At 37.4% G+C, this 16,796-nt stretch overlaps 1 protein-coding gene across 6 annotated transcripts in view; it reads right to left on the minus strand.

Moving 5' to 3' along the window:
- The window catches only part of DOCK7 (dedicator of cytokinesis 7), a 229,639-nt gene that overhangs the window by 175,182 nt on the left and 37,661 nt on the right, over positions 1-16,796 (minus strand). For all 6 annotated transcript variants that reach the window (XM_044238362.1, XM_044238361.1, XM_044238357.1 and 3 more), the window contains exons 3-7: positions 13,770-13,945; positions 13,505-13,573; positions 8,086-8,215; positions 7,772-7,984; positions 7,331-7,416 (exon numbers count right to left, since the gene is read on the minus strand). In XM_044238362.1, the coding sequence (XP_044094297.1) occupies positions 7,331-7,416; positions 7,772-7,984; positions 8,086-8,215; positions 13,505-13,573; positions 13,770-13,945 (674 nt within the window). The remainder of the gene's footprint in view (positions 1-7,330; positions 7,417-7,771; positions 7,985-8,085; positions 8,216-13,504; positions 13,574-13,769; positions 13,946-16,796) is intronic.

A 16,796-nucleotide genomic window follows, 5' to 3' on the forward strand; every position in this document is an offset into this window, starting at 1 on the left:
CTTACTTTTTTATCCTGAATTTCTAGATTACTTTATTGCTGACTCACAGTCTTAATATTAAAAATAATTTTCTCATGCAGGATAAAGGAAGGTTATTCTTAGAAAACAAATGTAAGAAAATGTATTTTCAAAAATGTATCAGTTTCTGTAATTGATGACTAAAATAAAACTATTATTTCTGACCCCTTCTGAAATCATAATGTGATTAAGTTCTTCCTTCCTTTAAACCTGGATTTTTCTTATGATAGAGAAATCACATGTATATAATTCTTGGTTCAGGACTTTTAGCAAGAGCTGACCAAACTAAAACTAAAGATCACAAAATTATGTGAAAACCCATTCTATATTTTATTCCTTTAAAGGAGAAATAATAAACCTAAAACTTTACTAGTCAGTAAGATCATAAGTACAAAACCACAATGAGATGCCTCACATCCACTCTCATCAAAAAAATAGATAATAAAAACTGTTGGCAAGAATGTAGACTGGTTACAAGCCCCATACATGTTAAGGGGGAATGTAAAATTGTACAGCTGCTTTGGAAAACAGCCTGGCAATTCCTCCAAAATTTAAACATGGAGTTACCAAATCAACCACAATTCTAATCATAGGTATATACCCAAGAGAAATGAAAACATAAGCTTGTATATAAATGTCTTAGCAATATAATTCATAATGGCTGAAAAGTGGAAACAACCCAAATGGTCATCAACTGATGAATGGATAACAAAATATTGTGTATCCATCCAATGAAGTATCACTCAGCCATAAAGAGAAATCAAGTACTGATACATGCTATAACATACATATACCCTGAAAACATTACACTAAGTGAAAGAAGCCAGACCAAAAAAACATCACATACTGTATTATTCCATTATTGGGAAATAATTAAAATAAATAAATGTATATAGACAGAAGACAGATCAGTGGCTACTGAGGGCTGGAAGAACTGGGGGAAAATGTGAAAAGTAATGGATATGGATTTTCCTTTGGGGATGATGAAAATGTTCTAAAATTGTGCTGACAGTGCACAAATCTGTGAATATACTAAAACCCACTAAATTGAACATTAAGCGAACTGAGTGAAGCCACTGGTGAAATACACTGGGTATACTTTGAGTGAACTGCAATGTATGATTATATTTCAATAAGGCTGTTATTTTTTAAAAAGTGGAAGTAACACATGCTCATCAAGTGATAAATGGATAAACAAAATGTGTTGTATTCATAGTTTAATATTATTAGCTATATAAAAGAATGAAGTATTGATATACGCTACAATATAAACCTTGAAAACATTATGCTTTATAAACAAAGCCAGACACAAAGGACCACACATTATATAATTCCATTTCATTAATTATACAGAATAGGCAAACTTAAAGAAACCTAAAGCAAATTAGTGGTTTTTGGGGGCTGAGAGAATAGAAGTGACCACTAAGGGTACTTTTATGAACAGAACTGTGTCACCTGAAAATGTTTATGTTGCAGCCCTAATCCCCAATGTGACTACATTTGGAGATAGAGCCTTTAAGTAGATAAGGTTAAATGAGACCATAAGACTGAGACCCTAAGCCAAAAAAGACTAGTGTCTCTATAAAAAGAGAAAGAGACCCCAGAGACACTCTCGTCATTCAGGAACAAAGAAAAGGCTACGTGAGGGTACAACAAGAAAATAGCTATCTACAAGCCAGGAAGAGAGGCCTCATCAGAAACCAATCCAACCAACACCTTGATCCTCAACTTAAGAGTCTCCAGAAGTGTAAGGAAATAAATTTCTGTTGTTTAAGCCACTCAATCTAGCGTATTTTGTTATGGCAGTCTAAGCAGACAAATACAGGTATGCAGTTTCTCTCTGGGGTGATGGGTATGTTCTAGAATTAGTCATAGTAATAGTTGTACAACTCTGAATATACTAAAAACCACTGACTTTAGCTTTCTAGAGACTGTGGCAGAGTAGGAAGACCCTAAGCTTCACCTCTTCCCATAGATACAACTAGATAACACTCATGTAAGTGTAAAAATAACCAAAAAACAACCCAAAAACTGGTAGAACAGACTCTCCATAGCTACTTGTAGAGAAGAGGCCACAAAAAGAAAGTAGGAAGGTCAGAGACGAGGTCAGAAGCTAAATGGACCTGCAGGAGGGAGGAAAACAATAGGTGCAGAAAGGGGGTAAAAAACAAGACCATCAAAACAGGCACCCCAGGCACAAGGAACCCACAGGGGTAAGACAAATCCCTATAACATTTGGCTTTGAAAATCAGAGGGGCCAAATTTTACCAGTTCTTACCATCTGTGGGGCTTAACACCCAGAACTTTAAAAATCAGCAGCTAGGCTTTGGGATGGCCAGGAAGGTGGAAGGAAACTGAGTCCCTGCTCTTAATGAGACAACACAACAAAGAATCCCTCAGATTTTTTTTTTTTATAAAAGACTTAGACTTATTTATTTATTTGAGAGAGAGCATGCATGCATGCATGTGCAGGGGTTGGGGGGCGGGCGGAGGAGGGGAGACAGGGCAGAGGGAAAGGGAGAGAAAAACTTAAGCAGATTCCACCCTGAGAACAGAGCCTCACTCGGGGCTCGATCCCAAGACCCTGGGATCACAACCTGAGCTGAAACCAAGAGTCAGCTGCTTAAATGACTGCTCCACCCAGGCACCCCAGCCCCTCAGATTTTACAACATAGATGTAGCAGCTTGAAAAATGTCTGGTGTGTGGGGTGCTTGGGTGGCTCAGTCAGTTAAGCATCTGCCTTTGGCTCAAGTCACAATCCCAGCATTCTAGGATCAAGCCCTGCATCAGGCTCCCTGCTAGCAGGGAGTCTGAGTCTCCCTCTCCCTCTGCCCCTCCCTCCCACTCATGCTCTCTGTCTCTCTTGCTCTCTCTCTCAAATAAACAAAATCTTTAAAAATAACCTTTAAAAAAAAAGGAAAAAAAATTTCTGGTGTATACAAGAGGGAGATTTGTTTATAAATCTTGGAGCACGTGCAGGAGGTACAGGGATCACTGGAAGACCTCTCCAGGTACAAAGAAGCTGGTGGGTACCATTTCCCTCTCCCACCCCCCAGCCTAGATACCTGCAGAAACCAGCACAGTGCCAACTCTCTACCTAACTTGCTAAAGGGGCAACATGTCTCTTCATTCTCCGGCAGACCTGCCCCCCTACAATATGCCTTGGACAGAACCCACCCAAAGCAATGCCACAAGCCTGGTAGTGTGCAAAGTCCCAACAGGGGCCACAACTCCTCCAAAGTAACCCCTACACTGGGGAAGGGAAAGATAACCACACACACCAACTCCCCTGTGGCCCCAGCAGTGGGGCTGGGAGCAGACAGCTGGTCTGAACACAGGCCTCATCTAGCAACGAAAGCTTCTTGGGAGAAAACACAGGGAAAGTGCCCACAGTTCAGTGCACTACATCCCTGGCAAATGCCTAGTCTTACTCAACTTAAGCCCAAGGCAGCCCCAGGCTAACCCATTAACAACACAGGGACCAAAACCTGCTCACAACAGGCAAAAAGAGTCTTGCAGATAACTGAACTGTGAACTGCATCACACCTCGGAGATCCCCTGAATTACTGGATTCTGGTGAAGAGGGGACAGTGCACTGCAGGGTACTATAGAACCCATTCTTCATGACACCACTACTTTCAAGAGCAGGAGATTTGGCTGACTTTCCTAACACAGAGACACAGAGAGTTAGATAAAATAAGGAGAAAGAGGAATATGTCCCAAATGGGGGGGCGGGGGACAAAATCACAGCAAGAGAACCAAACAAAACTAAGGTAAGAAATATGCCCAATAGAGAATTTAAAGTAATGATCATAAAGATACTCATGGGACTCGAGAAAAGAGGGGAGGACCTCACTGAGACACTCAACGAAGAGACAAAAAATATAAAAAAGAACCAAAGATGAAGAACTCAGTAACTGAAATTAAAAATACACTAGATGGGGTAAAGAGTGGACTAGAGGAAGTAGAAGAAGGGATCAATGACCTGGAAGACAGAGTAATGAAAAGCAATCAAGCTGAATAAAAGAAAGGAAAAAAAATAATAAAAAATGAAAAAAGACTTACAGAATTCAGTAAGGCCATCAAGCATAATAACATTTGCATCAAAGAGACCCCAGAAGGAGAAGAGAGAGGAAAGAGAGCAGAAAATTTATTTGAAGAAATAATAGATGAAACCTTCCCAAATCTGGAGAAGGAAGCAGAAATCTAAACTGAGGAAGCACAGAGAGACCGAGAAAATCAACCCTCCTGGGGTTGATTAATTACACACAGTAATTAAAATGGAAAAGGTAGTGACAGAGAATTTTAAAAAGCAGCAAGAGAAAAGAAAACAGTTACATACAAGGAAAACCACATAAGGCTACCAGCTGATTTTTTAGCAGAAATTTTGCAGGCTATGTTCAAAGTGATATATTCAAAGTGCTAAAAGAAAAAAAAAAAACCTGCACCCAAGAATACTTTATCCAGCAAGGCCACCATTCAGAACAGAATGAGAATAAAGATGTTCCCAGACAACTAAAAGTTACAAGAATTCATCGCCACTAAACTAGCCCTACGAGAAATGTTAAAGGTGATTCTGTGAATGGAAAGGAAAGACCATAAGCAGGAGTAAGAAAAGTAGGAAGCACAAAAGCACTAAAATCAAGTATACCTATAAAAATCAGTCAAGAGACTCACAAAATAAAACAATGTAAAATATGACACCATATACCTAAAATGTGGGAGCAAAAGGCAGGGGAGTAAAGAATGGGTTCAAACTTAAGCAACCATCAACTTAATATGGACTACTTATGCATAAGATGTTACAAACAAACAACTGTAACCACAAATTAAAAACCAGTAATAGATGTGCAAAAAGTAAAGAGAAAGGAATCTCAGTATATCACTAAAGAAATCCAGAAAATCATAAGAGAAGTGAGCAAGAGGGGAGCCTGGGTGGCTCAGTTGGTTATGCAATCAATTCATAATTTCAGCTGCCATCATGACCTTCAGGTCATGAGATCAAGCCCCATGTTGGGCTCCACACTCAGCCCATGAGATTCTCACTCTCTCTCTCTCTCTCTCTGGCCCTGCCCCCAATTGTGCACACTCTCTCTCTCTCTCAAATAAATAAATTATTTACCCCCAAAAAAAAGAAGTGAGCAAGAGAAGAAAGGAAGAGAGAGAATATAATGCTAAGTGAAATAACTCAATCAGTAAAAGACAAAAACCAAATGATTAATGATATGTGGCATTTAAAAAACAAAACAAATGAACAACAAAAAAAGAGATAAACCAAAAAACAGACCTAACTGTAGAGAACAAACTGATAGTTACTAGAGAGGAGGTGGGTTGGCAGATGGGTGAAATAGATGAAGGCGATTACAAGTACACTTAACCATGATAAGCACTGAGTAATACATACAATTACTGAATCACTATATTGTACACCCAAAAACAGTAATAATGCCATTTGTTAACTATACTAGAATTAAAATTTCAAAGACAAATAAGTAAACCACTGACTTTTTTTTTGTTTTGTTTTTGTTTTTTGTTTGTTTGTTTATTGAGGTATAACTGACATAACATTTTATACACATTTTTATAACCCCTTGAATAGTTTAACTTTTAGATACCAAATAGTTTTTCCCCCTCAGTTTGTTTAATATTTAAATTATTTTTATTGAAATAAAATTGGTATAAAACATTATATAAGTTCCAGAGTACAACACTGTAATTTGATATACATGTACGCTACAAAGTGATCACCATAAGTATAGTTCCCATCCGTCACCATATAATTGAGCCCCTTCATCCATTTCACTCCTGCTCAGTCTCCTTCCCCCTTGATAACCACCAATCTGTTCTATGCATCTATGAGTTTTTTCTTTGTTTGTTTATATGTTTTGTTTTTTTAGATTCCACATATAAGTAAAATCATATGGTATTTGGACTGGCTCATTTTGCTTAGCATAATACTCACAATGTTGTTACACATGGAAAGATTTCCTTCTTTTTAATGGCTGAGTAATATGCCATTATGTACTTACACCCCAATTTCTTTATCCAGTTTCTTTATCCATTCATCCGTTAATGGACAACATCGTAAACCACTGACTTTTAAAAGGGAAAATTTTATATGTAAATTATATCATAATAAAGCTGCTTTAAAAAGAAAAGATCATAAGAACTGACATTAGCTGTCCTCATACTCAAATGACTCAATGCACTAAAACACTAACAAGAGTCTAGATAAATCTAACTAAATATATAATGCCCTGACTTTCAAAGGAAGAAAACTCTCCAAGTTATCCAGAAGTAGAAGTGGTCTATCCCTATGAATTGCTGCTTTTAGAAAGTCTGTGAATTGAAACTTCCTTTTTCTTAAGTCAGAACTACCAATTAACTATAATATTAACATGATATAAAGAAAAGAACATAGAGTTGCTTTTCTGTTAGTGGGTGTTAACCTCTGTTAATATTTTAAAATCCTGGTTTCCTCATTTGTAAAATGAATAAAATATCTACCTTATACAATTACACTGAAGACAGGATGAATTAAAATAAGGAGAACTTAAAATAAGAGAAAGCACTTTGTGAAACAATATAAATTCAAGATAAATCATTTTGATGATGTTAGATCAGAAGTCGCTTAACTTTTTTACATAAAAAAATATGTACATCAGGGAAGTAGGAAAAGAATAAATGAAACAAGATGGGATCAGGAGGGAGACAAACAACAAGAGACTCTTAATCTCACAAAACAAACTGAGGGCTACCGGGGGGAGAGGGTAGGAAGAGAGTGGTTGGGTTATGGACATTGGGGAAGGTATGTGCTATGGTGAGTGCTGTGAAGTGGGTAAACCTGGCGATTCACAGACCTGTATCCCTGGGGCTAATAATACATTACACGTTAATTTAAAAAAATTTTTTATAAATATGTACTTCAAAATCTTAAAAAAAAAAAAATACCCACAAAGCCTACTATGTAACAAATGTATAATCAAGAGAAAAGCTACTTTGCCTTTATAGTCCCCAAGCCAAGTAGAGCATCTGGCAAACACAAGGTATTTAGGAAATGCTTTTCAAGTTTTAAGACTAATTATATATAGCTGTGATAAAGAGTCATCTCCACCTGCGAGCCAAAAATGCTCTTAAGCTCAGCTTCATACATCAGTTTTAATGCTTAGTAGTCTTTAAAATTATGTATAGAACAATACTTCTCAAATGGACACAAATAAAAGCATAAAGTCTATTGTGATTCTGTTATACTAACACTCAAAATATTATTTGAAAAATAAAAGCTATAGAGTAAACAAAATGAATACTCACTTGAGCGATAAACATTTTACAAGAAGTCTTTGACCAAAGTGCTCTTTGGGCACATCAGGAACACTAAGTCGTTCTATTGGCTCTTCCTACAAATTGACAAGCAACATTAAAATGAACCTTCTTACCACATTTCAACTCCTAATAATTTTTTAAGAACCTATTTTATTAATCTAATACTCTGAGTCTTCACAACTGAGTACAGAAAACAAGGATCAATTTACCCTCAAACAAGTCACTAGAATCTAAATGTGCTCAATTCACAGAAGTTACATTAGATTACATTAAATATATTCACTAAAATAAAAAATATATTTCACTTACTAAAATTATACCTATGTTTCTATTAAGTTTTATTCCCTACATTATTATATTACTGTATGCAGTACTCCCAAAATACCTATCTTAATAATCATCTGCTTCTTCATATCCAAATATCTATACCTCATCTGGTGACGGGTGCAGAGCAAAGAGTTCCTTGTGGCGGTTCGATTTCCTTTGGTCATCATTCTGACGGTCTATTTCTTCATTGGGAGTTCGATCAAGTAAATTGGGAAGCAAAGCATCAGGAAGCGAATTTTTCAAGTCAAAAATACTGCAGGCCCAGCTGCCCCTTGGAGTATCATCTATTGACATCGAACGTCTTTTAAGATCATCCTGTCATGCAAAACATTAAATATAAATATATTAATAAAGAAATTAAAAAATAAATTACTTTAAAATTATTTCTTTTAGTCATTTAAAAATAGAGACATTACTTGCTCATCCTGGTAGCTGTTGCCATCTGGAGCTTCATCAGATTCAAAGACCTGTTTTGGCAAACCTTTTTGCCTTTCTTTCTGTTTATCTAATGTATTAGGATTAAATCCTGTTCCCAATTTATGATACCTATTCAAAATAAAATAGTTAAGTAAATGTCAGTTTGGGGGAAACTTTTCATTTCATCATTATGTAACAAGCCAACTGTTCTCTGAATTATTTCTTTACATTAATAAGGATATATTCCAGCAGTTTTGATTGTGTTCAACACTGAACCAGAAGTTAAAGAAGACTTCCATTTAAAGTCCATTCAAAGTTCCTTTACTCCAACTAGAGAGCAGATTAGGAAATTCCAGACATTAAGTCATATATTCCTTCTTTCTACAACAACCATGTATATCTAACTTAAGTTGTACTTTCAATCCAGATTTTTTTTTTTTTCAGTTAAAACAAAGGATGGGAAGCCAGGTTAAAGAATAGAATGAGACAGTGTAAATTTTTATTTTTTTAAAAGATTTTATTTATTTATTTGACAGACAGAGATCACAAGTAGGCAGAGAGGCAGGCAGAGAGAGAGCGGGAAGCAGGCTCCCCGCTGAACAGAGAGCCCGATGCAGGGCTAGATCCCAGGACCCTGGGATCATGACCTGAGCTGAAGGCAGAGGCTTTAACCCACTGAGCCACCAAGGTGCCCCAATGACACTACTTTTAGTGATGACTGGAACCCCATAGCCTTCTGGAGAGTGTTGCTTTTGGAATGGACAAAGGATAGGCTCAGAGGCCACCTCAGTCCATTCCACATGCTACAGAAGTGCCCTAAGAAAGACTTGTATTGGGTCAATGAGTAGTATGTATAAGTCTACATATATGAACTGTGATAGAACACATAGCCAGAATGTTTTATAGGGAAGCTATGTAACTATAAGGTGAACTTTGGAAGGACAGTAGAAATTTATTTTGTAAAACTGGAATGCTAAGAGCTGATACATGAAGTCCAGGACCCTGGGATCATGACCTGAACCGAAGGCAGAGGCTTTAACCCACTGAGGCACCCAGGTGCCCCAACAGTGTAAATTTTTTTTTTTTAAAGATTTTATTTATTTATTTGACAGAGAGAGATTACAAGTAGGCAGAGAGGCAGGCAGAGAGAGAGAGGAGGAAGCAGGCTCCCCGCCGAGCAGAGAGCCCGACGCCGAAGGCAGTGGCTTAACCCACTGAGCCACCCAGGCGCCCCCCGCAACAGTGTAAATTTTTAAAAGGCAGAAAAATGGCTCCGTAGCTCAGGGGTTAGAGCACTGGTCTTGTAAAAGGCAGAAAAATATAAAGCATCGAATTTTTTTTTTTTAAAGATCTTATTTATTTGACAGAGAGAGATCAGAAGTAGGCAGAGCAGCAGGCAGAGAGAGAGGGAGAAGCAGGCTCCCTGCTGAGCAGAGAGCCTGATGTCGGGCTCGATCCCAGGGCCCTGAGATCATGACCTGAGCCGAAGGCAGAGGCTTAATCCACTGAGCCACCCAGGTGCCCCATCGAATTTTTTTTAAAGATTTTATTTATTTATTTGACAGAAAGCAAGAGAGCACAAGTAGGCAGAGCAACAGACAGAGGGAGAAGCTGGCTCTCCACTGAGCGGGGAGCCCGATGCAGGACTTGATCCCAGGACCCCAGGCCCATGACCTGAGCTGAAGGTATCTGCTTAACTGACTGAGCGACCCAGGCACCCATGAAGCATTGAATCTTAAAATTTCAAATAGCCAAAAATAAAAGTTCCTATATATCATCAAGGATAAAAGATCTTAAACAAGCTACAGCTACAGATTTTAAAAAGGAAAAAACAGCAAGAGCTACACCATTGTATACATGTATCAGTTAACATATATTGCTACATAATTATATATTTGACTTAAAATAATTCTTAAATTAATGTAACCTTCTTTCCTAAAAATCCAATACCCAAGAGCATTAAACAGACATTTAGGTCAAAGAGCAATTATAGGGCGCCTGGGTGGCTCAGATGGTTAAGCGTCCGCCTTCGGCTCAGGTCGATCTTGGGGGTCCTGGGATGGAGCCCCATATCGGGAATTCTGCTCAGCAGGGAGTCTTCTTCTCCCTCTTCCTCTGACCCTATTGCTCTGCTCATGCACTCTCTCTCTCTCTCTCTCTGTATCTGCCTCAAATAAATAAATAAAATCTTTAAAAAAATTAAAAAAAAAAAAAGAGCAACTACTGTTCCACACCTCATATAGTCCACCTGGGGAAAATTTTAATTGAAGCAAAAACAATTATGATTACAGAGGATGATATGGTTCCTGCCACCAGTGAATTTATGAAATAGTAAAGAATCACACTTGATACGAATGATTCATATTGTGTCTTGTTGCTAAAGATAATAAAATAGCAGCTACATGATGTTCATTATCCCAGTGTAATCACAAAATAAAAGAAAGCATTCTTCTCTGAAAGAACTAAAATAAAGATATTTGATATAATAACATGAAAGGTTTTATCCTTCATAAAATGTTTTAAGTTCCTTAATTTGTAAAATTGCATGCTAAGCTGCTCCTATAAACTAGAAGTGTGTTCAATTCTATTTCCTTTATGTCCTAAAATATTGACAGAATAATTCACAAGAGATGAGAAGAATGACGATTCATGATCAATATTCTTTCTAAATTATCACTCTGACCTCTAGCTGATTGCTGTAAGACTTTCTATGATTACCCATCCAACCCCGCACACCACCACCACCATTGCTAGGACCTCGTATCTCAGCATTCTGTCCCTCAGTTATTCTATTCCAGCCACACTGACCTCTTTCCTTGCACACTTCTAGTATGGAGCCTTTGCATGTGCTATTCTTCCCTCTGCCTAATACTATCTTCCCCCAGATATCCAGAGGGCTCACTCCCTTACTTCCTTCAGGTCTCTTCTGATTAGTTTACAAAGCAGGAAATTGAGCCACTCTTCTTGGATCTCCCTATCCTCCTCACCCTACTTTTTTTTCTCCATAAGAGTCACCTCCACCACACCTACTAGTATTTATCTGTGTTGGCTTATTGTCCATTGCCCTCATCCCCAGCTAGAAAGTAAGCTCCACGAGGGCACAGATCTGTTGACTGCTGCATCATCACTGCTTAGCATAGTGCCTGGCACATTCCAGACTCTCACCAAGTACTTGCTGAATGAATAAATAAATGAAGTACTTTCTGTCCCTTTATCCTTCTCTGCTGAATTATAGACGAATGGTGTGGTTTCGTCTTATGAAATACTTTTCCACTCCTCAGTCATGCCCACACCGCCATTAAGCCCATCTGCTGAATTTTTAATATTTTTTCACTGAAATAAATATTAATTTCTAAAATAACTAGTTGATTTTCATATGTCTACCACATCCTTTCATATCTCCTTGAGGATATTAATTACACTTACAGGTTTTGATCTGTGTTCTATTAACTACTGCCAACTTTAAATTGTTCTGTTACTTGGAGATTGATAATTCTCTTTGAAGCATGCTGGTTTTCATTAAATTGTGGGCAATTCTGGGTTCTGTGCTCATTTTTAAATCCATAACTCCATATCCGCCTAAAAACACTATCTATTCTGCTCAGCCCATATCCGGCAGTTGTGGAGAAGGGGCAATCATGCTGTCAGGCAGAATCTGCCAGTATCCACTCTTCTGGGTCTGAGGGGCCTTTCTTCCAAGGCATACCCACCCTGAGCACTATATTATCAGCTCAAGTCCCCTGAATCATAGCTCTAAAAAAAAGGCATAGATATCTCTGCAGGCATTCCTGTGCACACATGGTACAGGGGTCAAAGTAACCAAATGTCCAACAGTTACCCCAAGACCCCTTCCCCTGAATTCACTACTTCTGAGCTTACAATCCTGAATTCACTACTTCTGAGCTTACAACCCTACCGAGGATTTTACAGATATCCTCTCCTTAGATTATTCTGTACTATGATTTTCTCTTATGTTCCAATCGCATCCTATCTTCCATCCTTCAGGGATACTTTAAAATCTGTAGCCCAGCAAAAGTGCCCCTTTTGCCATTTACTACTGCAGATAATAAATAAAATAATATCTGGTGTTACAGGAAAAACTGAAGCATTAGAACCTGATGTCCCTAGGTTCTAATCCAGACTATCCCACTTTCTGGCTGGGAGACCTCAAAGACATTACTTAACTACTCTGAGCCTGAGCTCATCTGTTGGAACCTTAACTGAGACTGACTGTCAAGGGCCCAGTAAATGCTTGATACACAGTAAGTACCCAAAAATGTTAACTACCTTACCCTCTTGCCTAAACCAAGGTCAGTAACCCCATGAGAATTAAGTAGCAGACTCCATGATTCTGAGATTAATGTTTTGCAACTAATCTCTTTATATTAAGATTTCTAATTAGAAGTTTCCAACATACGTGTACAGAGGTAAAAACCTGAGTTATCTGACACAGGAACAGTTTTCTTCAGTAATGTCTAAAATCTACCTATTGAAATATTTATCAAAATGGTAAGTTCATAAAAACAGCTCTTCTTTATAAAAGGCAGCAGACTGTGCTTTTATTAGGTCACACTAAAACTAAAAAGCATGTCAGCAGTATCCCCAAGCGATGCTTAGCACAATATTAAACCCACTGAAATAAGACAGCAGCCATAAGGGCAAAACAATAAGCAAAGGATACAAGACCGTTTCTAGTACAATTTAGCACAGGTAACTTCATTTCTGAAAACCATGTCATAAAAGAATTCTCCACTACTTCAGTAATTTATTTTTCTTCTAGAAAAATAAGGCTAAGAATTTTCAGTATGAAGACTCTTCATTATGTAAATTAAAATTAGCAAAAGAAACGTATTTTTTTTCTTAACCTGACTTGATATCTCAAATACATTCATTAGAACAATAAATTCTGTGGTAGAACAAAACATTACTTTTTAAAAATATTTACCTGATTCAATATACTGGTCAATGAGCTATAAATACTTAGTTAGTTAGTAAAGGGTGGAGACCTTTCAAACAGCTTGATCTGGAAAGCTGGCTATTCAAATTAATTTAGCCACTTAAGTTTTAATAAAACTGGATTCTTTTTGAGAAATGCAAATTATTCATCAATACCTACCCATGATTTCCCAAAAGTTAGACCATAAATTATTATAGTTATATATTATTAGTTATTAATGACATAATAATATAGAAATACTACTGATAAATCTATTATTTTATAAGGAAAGTTAAGTGATATAGGCTGCAGTAACTGCAGAACTCCTAAGGAGAAAATATTTACATACAAAAGGTCCTTCTTCTGTTTCTTCAGTGTTTTTTAAATGAATGTTCAGATCTCATAATTATTATTAATCTACCTTAATCCACTTATAGATCTTACTCAGCATTTCTTAAAGTTATAATAAACATATGACTTACTTTCTGATTACAATTGCCCAGTCTTCTGTATAACTTCTTATACAATCTCGAACATGTGGATCCATTTCACTATTTTAAAAAAGAAAACAGATTTGTAATTTAGTAAGGAAAGCACCGATGTTTCTAAATTTGGTTGCTTCAGTTCTTATCATATACTAGGCAACAACAAACAACACTACCACAAGAAACAGGATCTAAATAGAATCAAGGGAGGTAGCCTTTCCATAGTTACACTCAAACCAAAAATAGGTAAACGTCACCTTACCTTTCTTCAGGTACAGCTGACACAAGGGTTCTGCAGTCCCTAGGACTATAAACAACTTCGATATCATCTGGAGGGAACTCAATCAAATCCCTTAAAGGTCCAGAATCCACAGCTAAAGGATGAGTAATGAGGTATTCTTCCAAATCCACGGGGTCCACCGCTTCGGTAAGGGGCACCTTTATAAAGAAGGGTGGGTGTGAGAGGTGGGTAGAAACGGAGAGGTGGATATAAAAATTTTAAAACTTTAACCAAAGGAAATTCACTGTTTTTAAAAAATACATGCTTTTAACCTAGTTATTTCTAAAATGTCAGCAGAGATTCAGCCAGATGCACTAAAGAAACCACAGGGTGTTGGCCTTCTTATACTTGTTTATACTTTGGGGTCAATATACCAATCTTCTCACTTAGACTTTGCCCATTCCCCTCACATAAGGTCAGTAATAATAATTAACAGTTTTAGAATACTTCACGGTGATGAAATGCTCATTGGAAGGATTCTTTTTTTCTTTTTTATATCCATGGAATTGTCAATGCTAAGTTTATAAGCAGCACTTTTACTTTTATTTGATGTTATTGTTGATTATTCTAGTAAAACATATAACCAGTCTGTAGCAGGCTGGGCCCTCCAAAGATCTCCACATCCCAACCCACGGACCTTATATGGCAAAATAAATAAATAAATACAAATAAAAGGGTATCTGAAGATAGGATTAAGGATCCTAAAATGGGGACATTATCCTGGATTATATAAGTCCTAAGTACAATCATATATATCCTCATATGGAGACATAGGGAATTTGGTGCACACAGAGGAGAAAGCCACATCAAGACACAGCAAAGAGAAATTTGAAGATTCTGGCATTAAAGATACAACTGATACGGCCTCAAGCAGCCATCAGATCTGGACGAGGCAAGGAACTGATTCTGAAGGGAGTGTAACCTCACGAAAACCTTGACTTCTGCCCACTGATATTAAATTCTGAACTCCAGCACTGTGAGAGAATAAATTCCTGTTGTGTTAAGCCACACAGTTTGTGGTAATTTGTTCCAGCAGCCACAGGAAAGTAATACACAGAATCTGTTAAAAGTATCTATTAGCAATAACAGAATATTCACAGAATTCCTTAGCCAAGTTGAAATTATACATTTTAGTAAGACACCCTACTTCTTATCTAACATGAGAAAAAATATTAAGCAAAACTGTGAAGAATTATATAACAAATGTGCAGTTGTGGACCAATGAAAATAAAATAAGAACATGTAATTTTTCAAGATGTTCAACTAGGTAAAAACACTGAGACTCACAGGTATATGTTACAAAATAGAAGGTGCTGTGATCTACGATGCTTTGGACTAAACAACCCCCAACAGGTAAAGCAACATTTTAAAGATAGTTAAGTAAAGTAAAAAGTGACTAGCAAATCATAAACACTCAAATGAGAGTTGTTATTATCATTATATGCTTTCTCATTCAAACTTCTCCCAAACCTTGTAAGCTAGAGAAAGTTAGTATATCCATTCTATGAAGAAGGGCATTTGTGCTCAAAGAACTCAAATGGGTGCCTGGGTGGCTCAGTGGGTTAAGCCGCTGTCTTCGGCTCGGGTCATGATCCCAGCGTCCTGGGACATCCTGGGATCAAGCCCCGAATCAGGCTCTTTGCTCAGCGGGGAGCCTGCTTCTCTCTCTCTCTCTCTGCCTGCCTCTCTGCCTACTTGTGACCTCTGTCAAAAAAATAAATAAAATCTGTAAAAAATAAATAAATAAAATATAAATAAATAAATAAATAATAAAACGAACTCAACTCCTGAAAATAAAATAGCCACTAATGACAGTGCAAAATTTAAAAAGGGGTCACCAGGATCTATAATTCATTGTTTTTCATTCATAAGCATTCCATCTTACCTATTCTCTTAAGTACATCATATACTATCATGATGTATAGTTTGTACACCATATATTATCCCTGTTCCTTTTTTTTTTAATTTGACAGAGAGAGAAAGAGAGATCACAAGTAGGCAGAGAGAGAAAGGGGGAAGCAGGCTCCCCGCCGAGCAGAGAGCCCGATGTGGGGCTCGATCCCAGGACCCTGAGATCATGACCTGAGCTGAAGGCAGAGACTTAACCCACTGAGCCACCCAGATACCCCCTACCCCTGTTCTTAATACAGGGAAAAAAGCAATTCAATAGGGAAATAGAATATTCTTCAACCACAATTACTGAAAAAGCTTGGTATCTATATTGGGGGGGGAATGAATCTCAATCCTTCCATCACAACATAATTTAAATTGAGATGATCATGGACATAAATATAAATATACTAAAACCATAAAACTGCTAGATGAAAACATAGGAAAACATCTTCATGATTTGGGAGCAGGCAAAGGTTTCTTAGACATGACACAGAATTTATAAGAGAAAAATCTGACATATCGAAAGATAGTTAAAATGGATAGGCAAGTCACAGTAAGAGGAAATATTCACAAAGCATATTTAACAAGGGACTGGTGTCTACAATATATAAAGAATTCTTATATCTCAATAGTAACAAGACAAACCACCCTCCCAAATCAGGAGTAAAGTTGACAAGGCATTCACAAAGGAAGACACAGGAATGGCCAGTCAGCACTCAAAAAAGCGTTCAATGTTTAAAGTCACTAGTACACACACATATTTTTCCCTATCCTCCCCACTAATTACAACTATAAATCCCGGACAGTCTATTTAAAATAAACATCGGAAGACTCTAAAAGGTAGAGAAAAAGGTAAATCAGCAGGGATCTCGGGACTCAAGAAATGGTGTAAGCGTGGGTTAGCTCAAATTTCTTTTTGCCTTATAAACTCCACGTTTGGAGCTAGAAAAGCTCACAAACCAAAAACACCAAGACACATGGCATGGGGTGAGTTGGGGGAGGGGAATCCCAGTAAAATCCTATTCCCCCCAGCCAAAGGACCAAGAGAGGGGCAGCACTGCGAAATAGAAGAGTTTTCTTTCTTCCCTCATTTCTTTCTTTCTTTCTAAAGATTAT

This window comes from Neovison vison, chromosome 2 (genome assembly GCF_020171115.1).
Source record: "Neovison vison isolate M4711 chromosome 2, ASM_NN_V1, whole genome shotgun sequence".
NCBI lineage: Eukaryota > Metazoa > Chordata > Mammalia > Carnivora > Mustelidae > Neogale > Neogale vison.